General features: G+C 53.7%; 1 protein-coding gene across 6 annotated transcripts in view; it reads left to right on the top strand.

The window, feature by feature from the left end:
• CAST (calpastatin) overlaps positions 1-25381 on the top strand; it is a 107968-nt gene that overhangs the window by 48203 nt on the left and 34384 nt on the right. For all 6 annotated transcript variants that reach the window (XM_056112396.1, XM_056112399.1, XM_056112395.1 and 3 more), the window contains 7 exons: positions 11138-11197; positions 18111-18152; positions 20144-20200; positions 20546-20650; positions 22131-22211; positions 23759-23827; positions 25106-25204. In XM_056112396.1, the coding sequence (XP_055968371.1) occupies positions 11138-11197; positions 18111-18152; positions 20144-20200; positions 20546-20650; positions 22131-22211; positions 23759-23827; positions 25106-25204 (513 nt within the window). The remainder of the gene's footprint in view (positions 1-11137; positions 11198-18110; positions 18153-20143; positions 20201-20545; positions 20651-22130; positions 22212-23758; positions 23828-25105; positions 25205-25381) is intronic.

Raw genomic sequence — 25381 nt, 5'->3', positions numbered from 1 at the left:
ATTAATGTGCAACGTTCCCAAAGCAGTGCCTGGCTCGGTACTGTTCTCTCTGAGAAAGAAAAACTTTGAGTTAGCATTCAGTGGATAGAAACAATGGCTATTGGCTGCCTCCTTTGCAAACTACAGCACTCAAAAGGAGAGAGAGAACAAAAGGCAGGGTGGGATGGGAGGGATGGGGGGATGGTGGGAGGGGTACTGGGATCAGTGGTGGTGGAAAATGGGCACTGGTGGAGGGATGGGTACCCGATCATTGTATAATTGAAACCCAAGCACAAAAATTTGTAAGTCTACAACTGTACCTCCTTGTATGGCCACAACTGTACCTCAAGGTGTCTCACTAAGAAACATTAAAAAAAGAAGAAGAAACAACGGCTATTGACATCCAGAGAGATGGTATAGCCGGGTAGGGCATTTGCTTTGCATGCAGCGTGCCCGGATTTGATCCCCGGCACCCCATAAGTTCCCAGCGCTCTGCCAGGCATGATCCCTGAGTGCTGAGCTAGGGGTAAGTCCTGAGCACCACCGGGTGTGGCTACCCCCTCCCCGCCTCATTTTTTAAAAATTTTATTTTAAAAAAGAAACAGTCACTCTTGGTATTTACACGTTAATGAAAACCTCTACTATTTACTCACTCACCGTAGCCGGGCACCAAGCCAAACACTTTGTGAACACAGTTAATCCCCACTGTCATCTCAGATATTCCCATTCAACAAGTAGGAAACTCCAATTTGGAAGGCGAAGTCGTCTGGCTTGGAGTTACTCAGCCAGAATTAGACCCGGATCTGTGGATCTGTGAGACAGCAGAGAACAGCCTCCTGCTTCCCACGGGCCTCTCGCTGCATGTCATTCCAGCGCCTTCTCTCACGTGTGTTATTGACGCTGCAGAAGGACACAGAATCCCCCAGCCCGCCCCACTGCCGCTGAGGAAACCGGCTCTGGGGTTAACACAGTCTCCCCACTAGTCAAGGCCAGTCTCTCCTCATGCCTGAGGCTCCCGTTGTCCTGAGCTGGGGTGACTCACAGAGGCCCAGGGAGTGTCCTGTGGACAGACCTTTCCCCGTGGGGAGCAGATGAGGAACATCTGCTCTCGTTTCCGGTCCCGTTTCCCTACTTCGGCCCGGCAGCCAGAGTCAGCTATCCTTGGAATTTGTTCGTGTGTCAGAGGCAGCAGCCCTGCTCCTCAGAGGCTTGAGTGCTACTGCAGAAAAATAGCTGCTCTCCCCTCTCTGATGACTCATCTAGGCCAAGTGGTTTGCTGCTCTTGCCCAAGTCGTTATCCAACCCCCCCCCCCCCCAATAAAACGCCCCAAAACCAGACTGGAGAAATTGAGGTTCACAGCACTTGGAAAATGACCCGGTTACTTGGTAGCAGGGAGGGTGGGCCTCATGCCCACTGACAGTTCTGTGCAGGGCTTTGGGCTGAGTCAAGGGCGGGTGTGGCCAGCCTGCTGGGCGGCTGGGATCGGGTCTCTCCTCCGCTGTGGCTATTGTTCTGGTTGCCAGGCAGCCTTTGCATGTTTATTTTGAGGTCTGCCCACGTGTTACGCCAGAGGTCAGGATTCCATGTACGAGTCACTTCCCTGAGCAATTAGAGCTGAGGCCTCTATTTTTATCCGAAATCTGTGTCCCCTTGAACAGCTCTCATTGCCCCATCCAGTCTACTGAGCCGTGAGAGAATCCTCTTCTCCCTCCGCCCGCCCCCCTCGGTGCTGAGAGGAGTTTGTCTTTGTCTGACTGCCCCCCTAGAAAAGGCTCTCAGTCTAAACTATCAATTAGATCAGTTCAGGCTCAACTGAAATGACTCCCTATCCCAGCTTCCGGCTCCAATTTTAAAGAAAATACAAACATTTAACCGTTTCATTCGTTTGGTTTTTGGATTACACCCAGTGCTACTCAGGGTTTACTCCTGGCCCTGTGCTCGGGGATCCGTCCTGGTGAGGCTGGGGGACCATGAGGGGCGCCCACGGTCTAATTAGGTGGACTGCATGCAAGCAAGTGTCCTCCCTGCTGTACTATCCCTCAGTCCCACTCTTTATATATGTATATATATTTTTGGTAAGGGAGTCAACCTGTTCCAGCAGAACATTCATGGATACTGGTATCATTATCTGGTAAAATCCTCGCTCCGCCATGTCTTAACTGGGAGCATTTCGGTATCGTTCAGGTTGGGGCTTTACAGGCTGTAAGTGAAATCACATCTCTCAAGCGCCTGTCATGGGTCTTAGCACCCACCGAGCTCAGAGCACAGTCAGTACTGAAGAAGACAGTCCTCTTCTCTTCTGGGAAGCCTTTGCCAAGCGCCTCTCAAGCCCAGGCCTCAGAAGTCTCCCTCTTTGGTGCTCTTCAAACATCAGTGTGTGCCAGGACCTTCCCACTACCTAGTACCACACCCGTGCAGGCCGGGTGTGGCATGGTGCCCTGACCAGCCTCCTTCTCCCTGGGATGTGACTCAACCTCGTTTGCCGATGAGTCGCTCTTACCTTTCACCAGAACCAGGCCTCTGTGTTATGGTTCAACATTGCCTCTGTGAGCTGGCTGGGTGGTGCTTTAAAATCACTATTATTGAACGAAACCATGCAGTTTGCAGCAACACGAATGGAACTAGGGTTTGCGTGCCGAGTGAAGTGCGTTGGTAGGAAATGCACCTACAGAAAGATCTCTCATATGTGGGATTTAAAGACAGCAAGGTAGCTACAAGGGAGAGGCTGTGAGATGGGAGAACTGATTCACACAGGGATTTGGGGGAGAGGGGCTTGAGAGGAAGTGTATCGGGGTCCTTGGGAGAGGGAGAGGTACATTGGAGGTGAAGTTGGTGGGCTCCCTCGGGTGGCTTACGAGGTGGAGAGGAGAGAGAGAGGGTTACTCTCTCCAGATCCGCCTCTGCCACCCAGGACTGGCTGGGAAGACTCGGACTCGGGCTGGAGCGAGGATTTGCTCTTTGCGGGAATGGGGCATCAGTCCTAGGCTTTGCCAGGGCTTGTGGCTCTTGTCTTCATCGCAGAAAGGAATTTCAGGAAAGCAGTGAGGACAGATTTTATTTGGGGTTCCTTTAGAAAGGGGAAGGAAGGAGAGAAAACGAGAGAGCAGTGTGCTCAAGGGAGGAGACGGGCTTCTGCAAAAGTGGAGAGCCCCAGGACACATCTCAGGAGGGGAGATGCGGGCGACACATGTGCTCAGGCACCACATGTGCTTGGCCATGTGGACACATGGGCTTGGGCAGCATATGCGCGCCCTTCCTTTGTTCAAGGTGGCCTTTATAGGGTTTCTCTAACCTGCCCTCACAGGGCTTTCTACCTAGGTAAGAGTTCGTTGCTAGGGAGATTGCCTTGGTCTGGAGTTTCTCAGCAGAGGTGGGGGTCACTCAGATGTCATGAGTCTCCTTCAGGTCCTTACTTGCAGTCTCTGTTTCTGCTGAAGTTTGTGTCTGCTGAAGGTCCAGCCTCCACAAGGTCTGTCACTGGCACCAGGGAGATCTTACCAGGCCTAGGCCTTAGTTCTTGCAGCTTCTGTATTATTGGATTTATTACCACTCAGAAATTCCATTGCCATGGGCCGTTTCCTCTCTACCTGCCTGCCTCCGTGATGGGTGTGGTGTTGGAATTATGTGCATGAGAAACCAGCATTGTCAGCCACAGAATCTAGAGAAAAACATTTAAAAATAAATCACCATTCCTGTGTATAGTAAGGAGAGACATGGCAGGAATGGATTTGATGATGCCATGAACAACAGAGAGACTTTAACATCCAGGCTTTCAATTCCTGCCATGAATAACGCATCATCACGGGACAGGCATGTAACTTGAGCTCAAGGAACTACCCCGAAGTGGGTTCCTTGTTCTTGGAGGTCTTCAGCTCATTCCCTCAAAGAATCCCATCACCGCCCCCCCCCCCCCCCGCCAGGTGTCACAGAGGAAGCAACCCAGGCGTATGTGCATGTGGGGGGCGTGTGGGGGGGTATGTTTATGTGTACACGTGTGTGTGTGTGTGTGTTTGTGCCTGCACGTGTGTGGTCACAGTGTTACGGTTTCGGGTTGATAGCAGTGATGCAATGGTTGGATGTTCACATGACATAATTCTGACTAGTTTTCCATCTTGCGTTCAGCACAGTTGCCCTAGTTTTCCACAAAATCAAACTCCAGGTGCTGGGCTTGGGTTAGCAATGCGCTCTCAGATCTCCACATGTACAGAGTCTTGCCTGTGTTTGACAGATCCAGTGAAGCAACTGCCATGGTCCAGATTGTGGGACTGTCTCAGCGCCCTCCTGGGGTTGGAGCTTGGGTCTCCTAGGTCCTGTGAGGGAAGAGTTTTGGTTTGTAGACCTGTCATTTCCGAGCACTCATGATGGAGTATGTGATTGAGAGTTCTATGGCTCAGAAACCATTCTTTTGCTTTGTGATGTATCTAGCAAAGTGCATTTTAATAGTTAAAAAGGAGTTGATTGGGGCTGGAGAGATAGCACAGCGGGTAGGGCGTTTGCCTTGCATGCGGCCGACCCGGGTTCAATTCCCAGCATCCCATAAGGTCCCCTGAGCACCACCAGGAGTAACTCCTGAGTGCAGAGCCAGGAGTAACCCCCGTGCATCGCCGGGTGTGACCCAAAAAGCCAAAAAAAAAAAAAAAGGAGTTGATTTCAGATTTTTTTTTTAAATTTTAGGAGCATTCTTCTATTTGTTTTGTGTTTTGTCCAAGCTGCACTAGCATTTGGGTCTGACTGGACTCTCCTAACAGCTCTGTGTGGTGTGGGTGTTTCACAGTCCACTGGCCTGTGAGCTCTGAGGCCCTTGGGGGCAGTTACCTGAAGCTTCAGGCTTCTCTTAACCAAGATCTTGATTCCAGCTTTTAAAACCAAGTCAGGCACAGCAGAGAGCTAGAGGTGAAGGCACTTGCCTTGCGTGGCCAACCCCAGATCGATCCCCTGCCCCCACCCAAGGTCCCCTGAGCCTGCCAGGAGTGATTCCTAAGCACAGGGCAGGAGTGGCCCCAAACCAAAGAAAATAGACAAACAGGTTAGCTTCACTCTTGGCCAGAGACCCCCGAGCTGGGGGCGGGTGTGAGCGGTGGTTTCCTCAGCCCCGTGCTTTCATGTCCTCAGCACTGTGCTGGGCGTGGGGCTGGCCCCACCTCTCAGGTATTCCCTGGCTGCTTGGGCGAGATCTCGAGTGTCCTCGGAAGAGGCTCCGTCACCCTCCAGCACAGGCTGCGTGACTCAGGGCTTGAGGGAGGACAGACCCAGAAGGCAAAGAGAGCCGGCGCTGACGCGGGTGCTGGCGGCGAGCTGAGTCTTCCAGGTGAGGCCAGGGGTGCTCCGGCTTTGTAGGGAAGAGAAAGGTGCGAGGAGAGAGGGGGCAGGAATGTGATGGGGAACCTCCCCCACCCACCCCCCCCCCCCCCCCCCACGCTGCACCATGCCCCCGCCGAGCACTGTGGCTCCTGAGTTCCTCCACATTCACTCCTTTTCCTGTGGCAGGGAGATGGGGGGGCTGGGGGGACTCAGACTCCACCTATTGGATTGAACCCGGGTTGACCCTAAATTGTTCTGGAATCAGTGCTGCAAGGGAATGATGATCACGCTTCTCAGAGTCTCTCTCTGTCTCTCTCTGTCTCTCTCTCTTGCTCGATCTCTCGCTCTCTCCCTCTCTGGATCTCTGTGGAATCGGCGGCTTCGAATGAAGGATGGAGTCGCTCGCGTTTGGCAGAAAACACGGGTCTTTCCTCGAGAGATCGTGTTTGAGCCGGGCTGTGGAGCCCGTGGGGCTGGGGAGGATGGCTCGGGCCTGTCCAAAGGGGTCGGACTGGAGAGGAGGGGGAGGGAGGGCGGAGGGAAACGCCTGGAGGGCGTGAAGGACCGGGGCGTGGTGGACGCAGGCCCAGGCCAGGAGTGTGGGAGCAGCAGGAGGTGACTCACGAAGGCGCCCCCGCATGACCTCATGCTGCGGTGGCGGGCCCCAGGCTCCAGGTGAGGGAAGGCCGGGCTGGAGCCTGCCGGGGCCTCAGCACCGTCGGTGATGTCCCGGGTGGCTCACTTGAATCAGAGAGGAGAGAAAGACGGTCGCCTTCTCCCACTCTGCCTCCGCCACCTGGGACCTGCTGGGAAGACTAGGACTGGTAACATCTGCGATGAGCCCCGGCTGGCCGCGGGCCCGGACAGCCCCACCAGGTGGCCCTTAGGCCACGCCTGAAGTCCGCTGAGTCTTCTCGGCACCCGATTTCTTGGGGAGCCACGGATTCAGGTTGGAGCAAGGATTTGCCCTTCGCAGGAAAGGAGAGGCCAGTCCCAGGCCTTCCCAGGGTGTTGGGGGTTCTTGTCTCGCCTCGCAGAAAAGAATTTCAGCGTCGATGAGCAGCGAAATAAAACAGGTTTTATTTGGAGGTTTTGAAAGAAAGGAGGGGGAGAAAGTGGGAGAGGGAGGCACCCAAGGGAGAGTTGTGGGCCCTGAATGACCTTTACGACAGCTTTGTGCTTATTCTTAGGGGTACCTTAGTCTGGAGTTTTCTGAGGGTCGATCAGGTATTGTATCAAAGGAACAGCTGTGACGTTTCTGGTGAATCTCTTTCAAGTCCTTAATTGTGTGTCTGTCTCTGTAGGGGTCCAGCCTTTTCAGGGCTCTTTACTGACTGGTGCCTGGTGAGGGTCCTATTAGGCCTTAGTTCCTGTTTTCTGCAAGGTTGGCTTTCCCAGCTTCAGGGCAATTACTTCCCAGGAAATTTTCTGCTGTTGCCTTGGGAGGGGGTCTTCCCTATCTGCCTGCCTGCCTGCCTACATCAATGGGAGGTAGGAGGCGTGAGTGGGGGGTGGGGAGGTGCCCCCTGGTGGGTCAGAGATGGGGATGAGGGTGTGGGACGGTGAGCGTGCAGGGAGAGCACTGCAGGTGGAGGACTCGGAGAACAGGGAGCAGTCGGGAGAGGCTTTGCAGAGGAGACAGGGAGGCTGGGGAGGGCTCAGGGTCAGGGAGGGTGGGCCAGGTGTGAGTGACACTCGTGACCCCGGGGGACTCTCAGACAGGGCAGGTGTCAGAGGATGGAGCAGCCTGGTCTGGGCGAAGCAGCAGTTCAGGCTCCTGCAGGGGAGGGGGAGGGAATGGAGGGTGGAGAAGAGACTGGAGTTAGAGGGTGGAGGGAAGTGTCCCACCCGCAGGAGAGGGGAGGGGAGAGGCAGGGGGAGGGTTTCTGCAGCAGCCTGGCAGGTCCTGGAAGAAGCTGTGTCCTCAGAGGCCAGCAGGGCAGGGCCCTCATGGCGGCAGTGGAGAGGGCAGGAGCGCAGAAAGATTTCCATCCAGTTTGATTCCCGCAGCAGAGTGGAGGCACTGCCTGGGGCTGCCTCTGCCGGCCCCATCCACTCCTGCCCTCAGCCTGGTACGCACCTGGCCCAGCACTCAGCTCGGGGAACACCTGGCCCAGGTGTGGGGTCTGCACGCTGGAAGAGGAGCTTTGACAGGGACGGCAGCGCGGGAGCCTGTTGGGTCACTGTGGGCACAGTGCCAGGCTGGGAGCGGGATTGCCCTGGACAGAGGGATATCGGGGGTGGGAGGCAGAAGGCTCCAGCCCGTGGGACCTTTGAGGGTGGAGGAAGCTCATGGTAGACTGGTATGGATAGACAATGGATGATGATAGTTGATAGATGGGTAATAGATGGTATGTAGTAGATGATCGATATACAGATTAATAATGTGCGTATATGTACTTCATGAGGAAATAGGTACTTCCATCTCGCCATGACGTAAGAATAAATGGGCCCAGGTGCTCTGTGCTGTGAGCTGGCATCTGGGAGGCCTTGGCTCTTACTGGGAAAAGAAAGTGATTCCCGTTTCCCAGGGCTGAACACAGGCGCCTCCCGCTCCGGGCCCACTGGCTCCCTGCAGCAAGCTTCCGGCATCCTTGCTGTGACGAGCCAACACGTCTGAAGAGATTTCAGTGCACAGTGCCAGAAGTGAGATGCCGCATGTGGACTCTTCACAAAACCAAAATTTAATTTCAGTCTTCTCTTTCCGGGCTGCCTGGCTGGCTTCGGTGAGAACGGGTCGATTCTGACGCTCTTGGGTACATGAACCAGCTTGACAGAGCGTCGGGGCTACTGCAGGTGGGCCAGGGAGATGGGCCGGGGGGGGGGCTCATGGACTCGGGCGTTCGTGCCCCGCCTCTGCTAGAGCAGCTTGGCCCGCTGTGAGTCTGCCTGGTGGGCCAGGCTATCCCTTGGATCTCCTCAGCGTCTTTCAGAGCAGTGGAGGGTGGGTGGTTGGCACCCGGCACAGCAACGCACCTTTCCTTTCGGTTCCGTTCATTCACTGCTGTATGAGGTACAGAAATTATTTCACGAAAGGTGCTATTTGTTTCATGAAGGTGCTAATTACTTAATGAAAGGTGCTGTTTGTTATTTATTCATAAACAGCAAGTAGCAAAATGTGTCTCTACAGCTGAAATAATAGTGGGGAGCACTGTGGTCAGCCACAGCCGAGTGGTTTCACGGGGGCTGGGATTACTTCCTTTATTCCCGTCCTCACGGAGGAACTGTCTTAATTTGGGGTTGGAAACCTTCAGTGTCTGAGTGAGTGATGGGTCTGGACTGAGGGAGGGGAGGCCCAGAGCCCTCAGCCCGATGCTCTTGGTAACTTGCTACCGGCCGGACCACAGCTGCCCCCATGGCAGGGGCCTGTTCTGGGTGGGCCTGGGAAACTCAGGTCCTTGCTAGGGTTGGAGGCTCACGCTGAGTTTTCTAGAGATCCAGTAGTCAGGTAGGCTGAAAGGCCCAAGGTAGCTCTGTGATCGCAGGAAGGTTTGCGTAAGTGTGCCAGGTAGGTTGGGAGCCTAAGGCAGCTCTGTGATTGAAGGAAGGTTTGTGTAAGTGTGCTTTCTTGGGGCTGGAAGGTGGCACAGCAGTTAGGACACGTGGGTGGCAAGCGCCTGACCCGGGTTTGATACCTGATATCACATGGTCCCTGAGCATCACTTGGTGTGCCCTGGACGCCCGGGGTGGCTGGGCTGGCTGGTGTCCCCGCAACCCTGGGCCCTGTACAGGGCTGGTGCCTGGTTGCCGGAGAATCCCCAGTGGGGGCTCCAGACCTCTTGAGTGCCACGTGACGGCCCTCCTCTTGCAAAAACAGTTTTGGCCTGAGGATTTGAGGTTTGAAAGGCAGTTGCAGGTAGAGTATTCTTTGCAGGCTTTTTGTGGTTGAAAGGAACCCCAGGGGCAGGGCGTAGCAAAGCAGAGGAAGAGTGTGAATGGAGAATTGTACCCGCGAGTCCAATCTGTCACGTGGACAGAGCAACCCCCACAAATGGGAAGAATCCTCAGTGGACAGCGATGCTCACGTGCTGGGCCGTGCATTTGGTGGGGGGCGGTCAGCGTTGGAATCCATTCTCCACCATGAGAGGTCGTGAGGAGGACCCTCCTGTGGGCCACGGGTGTGCGTTCCTCTGTGTGTGTGTGTGTGTGTGTGTGTGTGTGTGTGTGTGTGTGTGTGTGTGTCCCCGCAGTCTCAGTATATCCAAGCCTTGGCTTTTACCGGAATGAATCCCCGATGGCTCTCAATGAAGGAGATCTGGTGGGGAAGATGATGTTGGTTGTGGGCACTAGGACTCCATGGGGGTGGGGGTGGCAGTCGTGGGGTGCGGGGCTGGCAGCGACGGGCTCATGCCTCACTGGGACTCAGCCTCAGCAGTGACTCAGGGCCAGGCCCCGGGGCGGGGCCGGGTACAGTTGGCAGGTCAGCAGCTTCTTCCCGACAGGCTGTCACTGAAGACGGCCGCCAGTGCCACACAGAGGCTCAAGTGTTGGGAGCTGGTTTTTTTTTTCTGTTTTTTTTTTGGGGGGGGGCCACACCCAGGGGTGCTCAGCGTTTACTCCTTTCTCTGCGCTCAGGGGTCACTCCTGGCAGGCTCAGGGGACCATGTATATGGACCATCTGGGTGCAGAGTATCGAACCTGGGTGGACTGGCCCACGGCGGAGGCTGATGTGAGCTGGAGCTGGATTGGCAGAGGTGGGGCGGTGACTTCAGTGCTCGATGCAGAGTGTAGCAGCAAAGCATCTCGACACGTGTCCTTCTGCATGTTGGGGACAGGAGGGGCTGAACCCGCTGCCTGTATGCATTCCTCAGAAGGGGTTTCTCTGGAGGAATTTCATCTTTGTTCCTCACCCTGGACCTCTGGGGAGGAGCAGGGTGAGCCGGGTAACGTCCCTGAGCTTTCCTTCTTCGGGACCCCGCATGGTGCTACGTCCATTGGGTCAAATCTAGGTTCTGTCCCATCTTGCACAATAGTTCAGGAGTAGCTTTTTCTTGGTTTGGGGGTCACACTTGGCAGTGCCCAGGTGCTACTCTGTGCTCTGGGCAACACACAGTGCCAGGGATCCAGCCTTAGAGCTCGCCACATACAAGGCAAGTGCCTTAACCCCTGTGCTGGCTCTGGCCCCTATTACAGGAATGATTTATTAGCAATTAATGTGTATAATATGCCTGTAGCATGCCAGGTGTATTATATTCACATTATCCCAAGTCGTTACAGCCCTAAGAAGTAGACGGTGTCCTCCCCTGTGTATGTCCTGGAAAACTCTGGTGTCAGGTCAGCAGGCTAACAGTTGGTAGAGCTCACATTCCCAAAGACAGTGTTCCCCAGACACATAACTGGGATCTCTAACAGCATTCACCGACGCCCTCAGAGGCCAGGGTAATCATTGCCTTCTTTTTTTTTTTCCTTTTTGGGTCACACCTGGCGATGCAGAGGTTCCTGCACTGGCTCTGCACTCAGGAGTTACTCCTGGCGGTGCTCAGGGGACCTTATGGGATGCTGGGAATCGAACCCGGGTCGGCTGCGTGCAAGGCATACGCCCTACCCGCTGTGCTATCTCTCCAGCCCCAATCATTGCCTTCTAAAGAGAAGTGTTGAGAGAAGCTGCAGGCCGTAACATCACAGTCAAGCCCCCTCCCCCAGGACAGTTAGCAAGGGACACCCACAGCTCTGGAACCCGTCGGGGGCCAGTCCCCCGCCTTTCACATCGCACCCACCTGCTGGGCTTGTGTGGGAGAGAGTCTCTGTGCAGGGGGCCACGCCCCGGGGAAGAGTGAAGAGCAGGTTTACCTGGGCACGTAGGTAAAGCCAGTTGTAGGTTAGCTAGAGTGACGCTTCTCCTTCCTTCCTGTCTAGGTGTCATCTTCCTCTGCCGCCACCAGCCGGTTCTCCAGCATGAATTCCACAGAACCCAAGGTATGACGTTTCCTCCCTGGCTCCCTTGGGTGAGCGCCTCTAAGGTGGGGCTTCCACATGTACAGCAGACATCGACCCAATGTTGATGCACGGAGAGTGTGTTTGGGAAGCTGAGGGAGGGAGGTGAGCACTCTCTTCCTCATCCCTTAGGGTCTTTGGGAGCTGACTCGGCTTCCCTGAGTCCTCGGAGGTGCCCCCTTATCGACAGCCCTCCGTGGCGGTCTCTTGGCATCTTTATCGCAGAGTCACTGACGGGGGGGATTCCCGAGAAAGAAGGGATGGCTGAGGGGCATCGCCACGTGGAGTGAGCCCAGCTCTGAGGTGCCGTGGGGTCCCTACACCCTCCCCCATAGGCAGCGCTCTGAGCTCCTGGGGAGTCCTTTGGGTGCAGGAGTGTGGAAAGGCATTCTCATCATGCGTTCACTACTTCTTACGTGCCAGCAGTCTTCTTCCTGGGGCGTTTTGATGTCAAAGTCTGGGGACGAAGACCCGAAGTTCTCAGGTGCCTCTGAAGGCTGCCCCGGCCCCATCACTCGTGGGACTCCAGTAGGAAACCACCAACACCCCTTTCCTCTCTGGCACCGTGGTTCCCCCCGCTCCTGTGGGGAGCCGAGGCCATCATTTAGAACTAGCACCCATGTTGAGTGTTGTTGAGAAATTCTGTGGCCTCATCCTGAATTTTGTTATTGCTTTAATTCTTTTAGTGGGGGCACACTGGAGGTGCTCAGGGCTGACGCCTGCCTCTTAGCTCAGGGATCACTCCTGGCGGTGCTCAGGATACCATATGGAGAGCCAGGGATCGAACCCTGGTCGGCCACACTAAGTCCAGTGTCCTCCCCGCTGTACTATGGCTTCAGCCTTCTTGTTGTTTTTAAAGACAGTGCTCTTAAATTTGCAACGGAGCATTCACTTTTCAATTTTATTTTCAACTCTAAAATTGTTTGCGTGTAGAATTGGACATGCTCTTTCGGTTTCTCGGTGTCTTCTCATCTGATCCGTAGCCAGTCCAGGGGATATGTGGTTGCCTGTTTATACTGTGCTAAGTTAGACACGGGATCTTGATATCAAAATCAGCTTAAAACCATGGAAGGGGCATTTGTCCCCAGAAAAGAGTTTGCCGTGGCCTTGAGAGTCCTTGAAAACTAAAGAGGGACAGAAAATCGAGCTGGAAAGACGGAGCCCCTTGTTCTTTTGCTTTGCCTGTGACCCGCTGTTCGATCCCAGAAGACCCCCTCCCCTCAGCTGAGGGCCGATGCCTGTTTAAAGCACCTGCTGGCCACAACAAGGGTCAGCAAACTCTTCCGGCATGAGAACTGCTGGGGGAGAGGCAGAGACAGAGACACAGAAGGGAGATTGGTGTGAGAATGGGAGAGAGAGAAGACAGGGACAAGCATGAGGGAGAGCACGAGCAGGAGGCCAGCATGAGAGAGAGAGGGAGAGAGAGAGAGGGAGAGTGAGAGAGAGGGAGAGAGAGAGGGAGAGAGAGAGGGAGGGAGAGTGAGAGAGGGAGAGAGAGAGGGAGAGAGAGAGGGAGAGAGAGAGGGAGAGAGAGAGGGAGAGAGAGGGAGAGGGAGAGAGAGAGAGGGAGGGAGGGAGAGAGAGAGGGAGAGAGAGAGGGAGGGAGGGAGAGAGAGGGAGAGAGAGGGAGAGTGAGAGAGAGGGAGAGGGAGAGAGAGGGAGAGAAAGAGGGAGGGAGAAAGAGGGAGAGAGGGAGGGGGACATCGAAGGAGGCCAGCATGAGAGAGAGAGAGAGCAAGGGGGGGGAGGTAGCTCAGGGGAGAGACGAGCAGGAGGGCTGAGCCCCCTGCAGCAATGTGGCTTGGGCTGTGGGCTCTGAGACTTCCCTCCCTGGGAGCGTCCCTGCCCTCCCAGGTTACCCCTCGCTGCTGCTGCCGTTGGCACAGGGTGGGGACCAGCCTTCCCGGAGAGTTGGACGGATTTGAGCAGCCCCATTTTGCCAGTGTTCGAACTGCTCCGGGAAAGGTGCTGGTTCATCGGTCATGCAGGCTCCCGGTCTGAGTGGGTCCAGCGTGTCAGAGGGGACAGCCCCGGGCCAGCTGCATCTCTTGCCCATGGTACATTAGCTGTGGCCATCGTGCTGCCGGGTGGGGACATGTGGGTGAGTGAGTCGTTTCTAATGAGGCTCGGGCCTGACCTGCTGTCCTGAGCCTGCCCACGGTCACGCTGGCGCCCTTTTAACCCCAAGTCCTGTGTCTGCAGTCGGGCGGAGGGTGCCGATGGCACCACAGCCGAGTCGTGGCAGTGCCAGCCCCTCCTGGATTCCAGTGGGCACTGGCTGGCATGAGAAAAACAGCTGTGTGCAGAGGCAGAAACAGTCGGCCCAGGCCCACCGTGGGTGTCCTTGGGGACCGAGTTAGCTGTGTTTGCTCTTTCTCGTGTGTAACCCGGGGGGGGGGGGGTGACAATGGGAGCAGCAGCAGCAGTCACAGTGATACTCACCTTGGACAGTTATTTTGAGCACTAGAGACTTGGCACAGGGACAGAGTTCCAGGCAGGTCCTAAGAGGTGATCAGTAAACCTTGGTTATTACTGTCAGTCTTGACTACATCCAGAAGCCTCGCCATTGCCAGAAATAAATGTAGGAAATGTGTTACTGATGACTGGCTGACAGGTCATTTGTATAAGCTGCTTCTTGTTGGGAATGTACAGTCCATTACAAGTCACTTGTGTCCCTGCGTAGACGGTCTTAATTGCACTGTTGAGGTCTTCCATGCAACATTATGATTGCGAAATCATAAAATTAGAATCTACCAGTAGATTCCAAGCACTGACATACCAGCTGGTTTCTTTCCCTGGTCAAGCATTTAATGAACTGCATCTGTGGGCTGATGAGAGCATACTGCTGGGAGGGCATTAGCACGCAGCCAGCCCAACTCTGGTCCCAGCACCACATACATCACCTGAGCACAAAGCCAGGAGTAAGCTCTGAGCACTGCTGGGTGTGCCCCAAACCCAAACATAAATAAATGAAGTATATTTATATTAACTCAAAAGAACATAGTAGCGTGTACTGTGTCCTATGTACTCATTAGCAGGGATCTAGTCTGAAAGAATCCATAATGTGTTAATTTTTTCTCGTGAATATCATGAACTAAAGGAGTGCTTTTCTCATCATGTACCTTGTTTCTCCTTCACCGAACAATACGTATGTTAGTATAACAAGGGTCCATGGAGTGAGGGACATGTACATCTTCATGTTCAAAGCACAAGCCTTGTAAAGGAAAGATGGGGCAAACCTCCAGATAGGGAAATAAAAAAGATAGGAGTTACCAATACCTCCAAGAAATGGCAGGAAGCACTTGACCTAACTTTGAATCTCCTAACTTTGAAAAATTCATAAGTTGTTGGAGCAAGCTTCAGCCCTGTTTTTGTGGCTTGCCTTTCCTAAGAATCTGTGTGCATAAGGGATGTTGTCTTAGACACAGGTAATGTTTGGTTGGTAAATTATGCAAAACCTTCTTAAAAAAGAGCTGAAGTCAAAACCTAAATCATTATCTGATTGTGATAGATTGGACCTCTAGATTTTTTTTAATTTAATTTTTATAAGGCTGGAGTGATAGCACAGCGGTAGGGCGTTTGCCTTGTGCGCAGCCGGCCCGGCTGAGCCGGGTTCGATTCCTCGGCCCCTCTTGGAGAGCCTGGCAAGCTACCGAGAGTATCTCGCCCTCACGGCAAAGCCTGGCACGCTGCCTTTGACATATTCAATATGCCAAACACAGTAACAACAAGTCTCACAATGGAGACGTTACTGGGCCCGCTCAAGCAAATCGATGAACAACGGGAGGACAATGCAGTGCTGTAAATTTTTATAAAGTTGTTCACAATTTATTACATTCAATATTCCAGCACCAATCCCACCACATTATACCATCCCACAACCATTATTTCAAATTTTCCCACCACCACCCAAACCTGCCCCCAAAGCAGGTGCTAAATAATTTATTTTGAATTGCTTGTTATGAATAAATAAATAAGGCCCTCCCGTTGATCATCGATTTGCTCGAGCGGGCCCAGCAACGTCTCCATTGGAGACTTTGTTGTTACTGTGTTTGGCATATCGAATACGTCATGGGGAGCTTGCCAGGCTCTGCCGTGCAGGCGAGATGCTCTCGGTAGCTTGCCAGGCTCTCCGAGAGGGGCGGAGGAATCGAACTCGGGTCGGCCATGTTGGCCGCCTGTAAGGTGAACGCCCTACCCGCTGTGCTATCGCTCCAGCTTGTTATGAATAATCTGCTAAAAATGATCCAAAAAAGTTTCCTTAGAGGAAAATGTGTAAAATTGTTGTATCTCACCCTGGAGCCATTAAGCCCTTGCATAAGAGATAGATACTAACATGTGGTTACAGGTTGAGCCTTGTGTGCTAATATATTTTTAATCAAAATCGGTCGCCTTCTACTTTGCATCTCAACTAATATGGTGTGCTACTCCTAGTACATCAGTGGTGTAGAGTATGAGATGTTGCACAGCTGCAAGTCGGCCACACGCTCCAGGAATTCCAAAATTTTAAATAAGGCGATGCAGCTGGCGTTAAATTTTTCACTGGATGGTGACTTTGGGGTCTGGGGGCATCTCTGCAGCTTGTTGCTCTCTTCTGAGACTTATTTATCAGTCTCTAGATTGTGGCTATTGATGAGCTTGTATGGCACTAAGAAGCAGTTTGTGGGCATGACTGCCAAGCTACCAGAAGCACAGGGAGATGGAAGGGGGTCGCCCATTTCTGACTCTGTGCAAACCTGGAGATTTCAGTCACAAAACCTGCATACCTGGGTTTTTCCAGCAGAATCATTCATGGATGAAGTTAGTCTGAGCAGCCTGTGGAGATCAGCCATGAGCATGATGGCAGTCGGATTCTGGAGCTTTTCGGCTACCAGGGCTCTGTTCAGGTGGGCGGTGGGCTCACCTCCCCTCCTCCTGGGTGCCCTGGATGCACTCAGCCTGGTGCAGGGTCTGGAGGCATCTCTGCAGCTTGTTGTTCTCTGGGCCCCTAGATTTTTGTTGTGAGTAAAAACCCATACCCTGTTTACAAAACTGTTTTAAGATTCTGTTGTCACTGTGGTAGCACTGTAGCACTGTCCTCCCGTTGTTCATCGATTTCCTCAAGCGGGCCCAGTAATGTCTCCAGTGTGAGACTCGTTGATACTGTGCTTGGCATGTTGAATACCTCACGGGTAAGCTTGCTAGGCTTTGCCGTGTGGGCGAGATACTCTCATTAACTACCTGCTGGGCTCTCCGAGAGGGGCGGAGGAATCGAACCTGGCTCGGCCGGGCCAGCCCCGTGCAAGGCAAACGCCCTACTGCCGTGCTATCGCTCCAGCCCTGCGGTATGTAGAATGTTGGATGAGGAAGTATATTGTAGTAACGGGGGGAATTCCTAGATCGCCCTTGGCCCCAGAGCTTGGGGAGTAGGACAGAGAAGGACAGAAGGGGGGAGGAACAAGAGAAAGGGAAGTAAGGGGAGGGGGGACATGGGTTAGTGAGACTGTGACGTGGGGGAGTGTTGTAGCCATACATCCAAACACAGACTCAGCAACGCTGCGAGCATGAGGTCTAAGCCACAACCACTGGAACTTGGCAGTGTGCCTGTCAAGGTGACAGGCAGGCTTGGGGTGTGGGTTGGAGTGGGGAGGGAATTTGGAACACTGGTAAGGGGAAGTTGACACTGGTGATGGGATTGGTGTGAAAATATTAACCATCAACAAGTTTGTACAGCACAGTTGTTTACATTTGGAAAAATTGAAAAAGCAAACAGAAAAGGATAGTGCTGTCAGATGTTCAGAGCAGGTTTGGTGCATCTCCGATCCCTGTGGTCAGAACCAGATGTTGGAAGCAGGGGAGCCACTCAAGCAGACCACAGGGAGCAGGGCCAGGAAGGGGCAGGAAGGGATTTCGTTGCAGGCTGCCCACCCTGCCTTCGAGTGGCTCTTCCCGTGGGGTTCAGTCCAGTGAGTTCCTTTTGGGTTCTGGGCACGCTGTTGCCATGCATGGACCTGGAGAAGTCTGTGTCATAGACCCCAAAGAACCTACTGGGTACGGACGGTCTACTTTCAGATAGCGGGGGAAACTGAAAGCCCAAGCAGCTTCCTGCCCCTGAAGACATTGGTGGGCCCTAAAATACTTGCCGGGAGCTTAGAATTGGAGCACTGACCCCTTGGTGGAACTCGAGCCATAAATCTGGAGAGAGGTAGTCAATAGTCAATAGATGCAGTCAGGAGGCCAGTAGTATGATGATGGGCCTGGTGGGCATTAACAGTCAGCCCCTGTCCACACATGCCTCGGGTCAGATGAAACCAAGAACTGGGGCTGTGCTCTCACACTAGGCCCCTCCAGGCAGCCAGCAGATGGAAGGACCACATTCTCCTCACAAGAAAAGACACAGAAAGCAGGTGATGTGGTTCGCGATGCCGGCCGTGGGGGGGCGTTTCCGCTCACTAATGGCCACTGCTCTGCATGTGCCCGTCTCAGCTTCCAGGTGCCCGGCCACCACACACCCACTCTCGGCACTCAGAGTCCTCTCACTGCTTTCTCTGCGCTTCACGCAGACGCGGGAGGTCAGGCTCGTGGCCTTGAAGAAGGGGGCGGGGGACACTCTTGTTTTGCTTATGCACTGGCTGCTATTTGTAGTAATCAACCTTTTTGGACCTTCGATGCGCAGAGTAAGATGCCAGCTGTGTTCGTCTGAAAGGAACAGGCAGTTAGCAGAGAGTTCCAATTCTGAGTCAAATGTAGGAAGCTCAACTCATGACTTTACAATGATGTTAGAATCATCCTTTTAAAGCTTTCAAACTTGAAGAAAATATATTATAAACTTTGTAAACCATGTTCATTCTTTCGCCTGCCCTCATCTTTTTCCTTTCTTCCTCCTTTTTTTTTTCCTTGATTTTTCTGATTTTAGACTGTAAAGACAGAACCCGAGAAGAAGTCACAGTCAACAAAGGTAAGCGATTTCACCGAGCTAGTGTGGTACTTGGATCCTTTGTGAAAATAATGAATGATCAACTTTCTCCTTTGCTGCCACTGAATGGCAAAAAAAAAAAAAATACTTAATTTGGGATTTCTCTAAAGCCAAATGCTGTTCAGATAAGTGTATGATAGTATGTATGTGAGATCAGTATATTTCCGAAGGCATTTTGAGCAAGCCTTGATTTTTGTTATAGGTAAAGTGATTTTTCAAAGAGGAAGCTGAGCTAGAGTGATAGTGTAGAGAAGAGAGCACCTACTCTTTGCATGCAGCTAACTCAGGTTCAACCCCCAGTACCCCATCTGGTCCCCTGAGCCTGCGGGGGTGGTCCCAGAGTGTAGAGCCAGGAGTAAGCCCTGAGCACTATTGGGTGTGGCCCCAAACCAGAAACCCTCCCCACCAAAAAGTGAAGAATAAACAATATGGGCTGGAGCGCTTGCCACGCACACAACTGACCGGGGTCCTCTCCCTGGCACCCCATAGGGTCCCCTGAGCCCATCAGGAGTGATCCCTAGTACAGAGCAGGAGAATGCCCTGAGCACCTCCGAGTATATCCTGGAAACCAAAACAAAATAAAGAGCGGGTTCAAATGAGAAAAAGACAAAGGGTCATAAGTATTGGATTACTTTAAAGACGAGCAATCCAGGGCCCAGGGAGATAGGACAGGAGTCAAGGCTCTTGCCTTGCAGGCAGTCGACCTGGGTTTGATCTTCCAACATTCCGTATGGCCCCCTGAGCCCTACGAGCAGAGATCCCTGAGCACAGAACCAGGACGAAACCCTGAGCACTGCTGGGTGTGTACCCCTCCCCCAAGTCCCCCACCCATGCTCCCCCCAAAAAAGTCCACAAAGATTTGGAGAGGAAATCTGTCTGTGGAAACCAGCACTTGGGCTCCGCTGGGTTCTTCACACCATGTGGTCTGGGTTGGTGGGCATAATTATCAGTTATTCTGGGGCCCCGTTTCTGTGGCTCTCTAGACAGACAGTCATTTCGTGTCCACATGGGTCAGAGCTCAGGGCGTCTACAAGTGGCATTGCACGGTCCTGCTCCCTCTGGCACAGGGAGCCGGCAGAGGCTGGACTGCAGAAGATCCACGGAGAGTACGGCCTCTGGGGGTGGGAGGAGCTGACCAGCGGGTGAGGGCCACGCCAGCCTGTGGTGATGAGGCCCCTCAGCTTTTGTGGAAGGTCACTTGGGGGTCACTTGTTCCGCTGGAAGCATTCGTGAAGTCTGTAGCTCTCATCTTCTTGTCCAGATTTAAATGCTTTCATTTCTCTTCCCAAACTAAGAATTTAGTTTCTGATGATCCTCTTCTCAATGAGCAAGACAAAGAAAAATGTATTACTTAATTCAAAGATAGATAATATGCTCTGTGCCTGGCAAAGGAGTTTTTTCTTTTTGTTTGTTTGTTTTTGAGTAGGGTCAGGTTTTGAGACCACACCCAGCAGTGCTAAGGGCTTATTCCTGGCTCTGTGTTCAGGGATCTTTCCTGGCAGTGCTAAGGGGATTTTTTTCAGTACCAGGGATTGAACAGGTTAGCCGCATACGAGGTAAGCACCTTAAACCCTGTATGTACCGTCTCGCTAGCCCCAAAAGGAGATTTTTAAAAAATCCATTCATTGATGAGAAAGCAGGGTCCCCTTTCTCCAAACCAAGTGGACACAGTGGTCATTTGACAGCCCTTGGATGGGCCTGCACTTCCCATCGACAGCAGTGATGAAAATAGCTGCTGATTCAGACATAGTTCCCGGATCTGAAAAGTCGTTTCAGATGACACAGTGCATTTCTCGCTATTCTTTGATTAAGGTCCCTACCGACTGGTGGCGGGATCACCATTGGCCAGATCGTGCAGGCCAATTCCAGGAGAGCAGATGGTCCATGTGGAGTCTGTGTGATGCAGCTTGTTTTGCAAATAAGGAAACAGTGGGCCCCACTCTAACTGAGTTTTTGTCTTTTGAAATTCACAGCCATCTGCACTTCGTGAGAAAAAGGCCAAAGAAACAGAAACGAAGGAACACAAGGAGGTAAACCACGCCTTAGACCTGAAAGCCATTCGGCAAGGTTTCTGTGTGGGCGCGGGGGGACCGAGTTTAGAACCCATCCCTCAGGACCAGGGGCCCGGGTGGGAAGGGCTGGGATTTGCTTTTCCGGCCGAAGGGCGCCACCGCGTGGTAGCGCCCAGTCGTGTAGTTCGTTTGTGGCGCTCTGCCTGGTCTTCCAGGGTGTGGCTCCATGCAAAGTGGGAGTATCTCGCCTGAGAGCAGCCAAAGCTGAGCCCGCTGAGCCGACCCCCGACGCTGCGTGAGCGGCTCCCCCAGGGAAGGGAGGCGCTTGCCGCAGTGCTCCAGCCTGCCGTGTTGTGTTTTCAGCCCGAGCATGCAGCAGCAGCCGGCGACCAGCGGGCCCCTAGTGGACACGCAGCGTCCAGCTCAAGTGAGCAGCCGCCGCCGCCGGAGAAATCTGCAAAACCAAAGGTGAGCGGAGCAGTCGGCAGAGAGGAAAGCTGGGGCATCAGAGAGGAACATGCCCCAGGGCTGCCATCGCTTTGGCCGGCAGAGACTCCATGTGGCCGTCCACTGCCTAGAGGCGCCTCCAGAAGGGCCCAGGCAAGGCCCGAGGAAGCCCGATTTCTGGGGGGCCCTGCTGGGGCCTCCCCATTCCCGACACTGCAGGACTGAGGTCCCCAGCGGCCCCCAGGCAGGCAGGGAGCTCAGGCCTGCTCCTCCCCAGTACAGGAACCCCTGGGGCCTGACGGTTGCTTCACACAAGGGTTTGGAATTAAAGAAATTTGAGAGGGGGCAGGGCAAGGGGCGGGGAGGGACACTGCACGCATGAACCCCCATCAAGGACGTCAGCGATGGCAGCGGAGATCAAATCACGCACGGGAGCGCGAGGGTCTGTGTGGTTGGCTTGGGCTTGTGGAGCCAGAGTATTCCAGCAGGGAGCAAGTTTCCAGAGCAGCAGGCCCAGCTGGGGGTGGGATCAGCCTTTCTGAGAACTTCCCCTTTAAGAGGCCAGGGCTGGCCTGGTCCTGTCTGAGCCCCTGGTTTGGGGTCCACCCCTCCCAGGCAGCCCAGGTGTATCATGTTCAAATCCTTTTTTTTTTTTTTTTTTATCTTTTTTAAATAATAGTTGTCTTTCATACTGTGGAGGGAAACGGGTGTTGGTGGCAGGATCAGTGATTGAACATTGCATTTCAAAATCCCAGCTGAATAACTTTATAACTTATGGTGCTTGAATAAAGTAAAATTGGGAGGGGGGGGTTAAAGGAGAAAAAATAATACTGGTCTTCCATTATGAACATGATTATTGAAATTTTTTTAATTAGGTGGCAGCAATTGAGTATTTCATAGAATATTTCACCGAAAATCTAACTTTCTAAACTTCTCTTGAAAATCGAGAGTCAGGCCAGAGTGATAGTCCAGCGGGTGTGGTGTGGCATTTACCTTGCACATTGCCGGCCTGGATTTAATCCCGGCATCCTATATGATGCCCCAAGCACTGCCAGGAGGGATTCCTGAGTGCAGAGCCAGGAGTAACTCCTGAGCGTTACCAGGTGTGACCACCCCCCCCCCCCAAACTAAAAAATATATATATTTTAAAAACTTAAAAAGGTAAAGATGATCTAGAGTTCCTGGTAATGGGACCCCCAGGACAAGGATTGGCTGTTGTTCCCCACACAAGACCCCCCCCACCCCCACCCCGCTGTGTCCTGGAAACACACAGGCCTGTGGCCAGGGGCCTCGGGGCCTGGCTCACCTGTCAGAAGGTGCAACGCACCTTGGAAGGAGGAATGAACTCTTGGCTTTTCCCGAGAAGGGTCACAGGACAGGCCCACTTGGGAACCTCTGCTCTAGAAGATGTCCTTGAGGGTGGATAGTGGCACTGGACTTGTGCCCTCAAAAAGCCCCCCAGGGGTCCTGCATCCTGACACTCTCCTGCCCCCACCCATAGGTGAAACCCCAGGATGCCCCGACTGCGGGGAAACAGAGTGCGGTCGCGGCTGTGTCTGCATCCAGCAGAACCGATGATAAGGTGAGTGTGAAGTGACTGTGGTCAGGTGTCCTTTATGAGAGATGCCAACAGCTCCTGCCGCCCCAGGCCCCGGATGCTGCCACGCCAGATAATTGTGTGTGGCTGAACCGTGCTGTGCGGGTGAGGGCTTCTGTCAGTAGCACGGGTGTGGCAGTGAGAGAGGGGGCCACATTCCAGCATAGCTGGGCGCTTCACACATTCAGGCCGAGATTCCAGGGCCTTGTCTGGAGGTGTCCTCCCGTGAGTCACCTGGGAGTCGCCTCCGGGTCTGCCATTAGTACAGGTTGAGCTACAGAGCACTGCAGTGAGCGCGCACTCAGCCTTCCCTGCGGACAGCAGTGGCCCCACCACCTGCAGATCACGAGAAGTGCCAGAGCCCGGCTGGGTGTGTGGGGCCAACATAGTGCTCTCGGGAGGAGCTCCTGTGCCCCACAGGTCAAGCCTGGGCCTGGCTTCCTTTCCTGGAGCCACTGCTCTGAGCCCGGCAGTGCAGGCAGCAGCCCCTGGTAATCTCTATCCAGACCATGCAGTCAGCCGCCAGGCAGGGCCCAGCTCCCCAAGGCGTCTGCGAGAAAGCCAACAAGGAAATCTTTATGGAATTTTGAAAGTGGGCTAGATCCTCATTCATTCATTCATTCATCATCCTGTTATTCGTCGATTGCCTCGAGCAGGCCCCAGTAATGTCTCCTTCATCCTGGCCCTGAGATTATATTCAAGGCTCTTTAGGAGAATGAGACCCATCATTGTTACTGGTATTTGGCATATTGGCGACACCACGGGGAGTTTGCCAGACTCTGCCCTGTGGGCAGGCTACATTCGGTAACCTGCCAGTTTGTCCAAAGTAGGAATGAGATAATAAGATGTCATAAAAAGATGTCCTGATAAGCCCTTATCAGGGCTGGATCCTAAGCCCTTGCCTTTCCAAATGAGAGCAGATCATCCTGACAGCTAGAGGTCCGGGAAATTTATCGGATAAACGTGCATCCCGCTGGGGCTGGAGCAAAGCCATAGGGGTGAAGGCACTAAACCTTGCCGCTTCCGACCCCAGTTCTGTGGTGACCCGGAACCGCATCTCACCCTCCAGTATGGCCAGGGGTCCAGCCTGGGCACCACTGTTCAGGGGAAGCAAGACGGCCTGGGAGTGGGTGGGGGATAGGAAAGCCATAGTGGAGGGGAGGGTAACAGTCAGGTCAGGCTGCTGAGAGAGAGAGAGAGAGCGGGGGCATGCACGACCCCACCCCCCAACTGCTGGTTCCAGAAAGAACTCATGGGTATTGCAGGATGGCTGGAGGCCCAAGCAGAGTCACTGGGACAGAGCCAAGCACTCAGCAGACCTGCACCGTCTTTTCTGTGTGCTCCGGGGAAGGTGCCTGATGTTCTGAGCCGTGCTCTGTCTGCGAGCTGGGAGTGGGAACAGCAGCAGCACATCATGCACCGGGGTGTCTGGACCGCAGGGACGAGGAGGAGCTCACACCAGAGGCTGGGCTAGTGCTGACCCCTGTGTGGGTGTGTGAGGTGTGTTTTCTTTCTTTCTAAACACCTACCAGAAAAAAGAAAACAAATCATCGGCATCGGCTGTGCCCGCTGAATCAGCACCAGGCGAACCATCTGGGAAGGTAAGAAGGTGCAGGGGTCCCTTCCCCGAATTGTGCTCCTCCCCTTGAAAGCCGAAGCCGACAGCAAAGCCGACTGACGGTGACAGGAGGGTGGAGCGCCCTTCCCTCTACTCACTCCTCTGAGGCCACACGCACAGAGTAGCTGTCAGCTCTCCCAAGTCCCAGCCTCGTGTTTTATAAACTCGTCAAGTGCGCAGAGAAAGCTAAGGTGAAAGAACAGGTAGCGGTGCTTGGGGCCGAGGCCCGTGTGGAGATGTGCTTACCAGGGGTTTGGGGGGGGGGGGGGTTCTTTGTGGGATTCTGCCACTAGCACTGTCCTGTAGCCCTGTTCTTCTGTTGTTCATCGAGTTGCTCAAGCGAGTGCCAGTAATGTCTCCATTGTGAGACTTGTTACTGTTTGGGGCATCTCGAATACACCACGGGGAGCTTGCCAGACTCTGCTGGGCAGGCGGGATGCTCTCCGTAGCTTGCCGGGCTCTCCGAGAGGGGCGGAGGAATCAAACCCAGGTCGACCGCGTACAGGGCAAATGCCCTACCCGCTGTGTTCCCGCCCAGCGATTTATGGGGACAACCCTGGAAAATCCTTGATGGGCAGTAGTGGCCGAGGCGTGTGCTGTTCACCCATGTGTAACAACATGATCTGGGCTGCGTTTTGTGCTGTCACGTTCATTTGTCCACATAACTATTGCCTTTCAATTTCCTAAAATGATGGCCCGATTTGCTGACTGGTACCGAGATCTCTCGTAACACAGCTTTTTCATCTCTGTGTGTGCCTGTGTTCACAGCCACCCCGTGCCACAGCGCAGACTGGGCCATGTGTACGAGAGCCCCTGAGTTGCGGCTGCTCCACACCCCAGCCACAACCCTAAATGTTTCCCATCCAGACCTTGTCCTCCGGAACTCTAACTGCGGTCTGCTAAAGGCCAAATTTTGCTGTCTGAAGAACTTTCTGGTGTATGACGGTAGGGCGTTTGCCTTGCATGCGGCTGGCCTGGGTTCAATTCCCTTGCCCCTCTTGGAGAGCCCGGCAAGCGATCGAGAGTATCTCGTCCTCATGGCAAAGCCTGGCAAGCTACTCTAGACGTGTTCGGTATGCCAAACGCTGTAACAACAAGTCCCACAATGGTGACGTTATTTGCTCGAGCAAATCGATGAGCAACGGGAGGACAGTGACAGTGACAGTGGTGTGTTTCTTCATAGCACGCCTTTCTTGTGTTTTGGCCATCCTGAGCGACGTGTGCCAAGTGGCGTTTGAATATCCCTCTCTTCCGTTTCCAGTCAGGCATGGATGCTGCTCTGGATGACCTCATAGACACTTTGGGGACGCCTGAGGGAGTCACTGAAGACGACTCCGCGTACACGGGACCCGAAGTTTCAGTATGTGACGCAAAGATCCACACTTAGTGGGTGCGGGGCTTAATGTTGCTGTGTCAGGGGCGGAGACTGTGTGTGTTGGAAGTAGCTGTTCCGTGGCCAGTGAGCCAGCGGGCATCGTTGTCTGTGATGATGACCATGGGGCACAGCGTGCCGGCGCCCGAAGACTCACTCTTTCTC

Source organism: Sorex fumeus, unplaced genomic scaffold, assembly GCF_029834395.1.
Source record: "Sorex fumeus unplaced genomic scaffold, SorFum_2.1 ptg000018l, whole genome shotgun sequence".
NCBI classification, from domain to species: Eukaryota; Metazoa; Chordata; class Mammalia; order Eulipotyphla; family Soricidae; genus Sorex; species Sorex fumeus.
The sequence above is the reverse complement of the archived record's forward strand: the minus strand, read 5'-3'. Positions and strand labels throughout refer to the sequence as shown.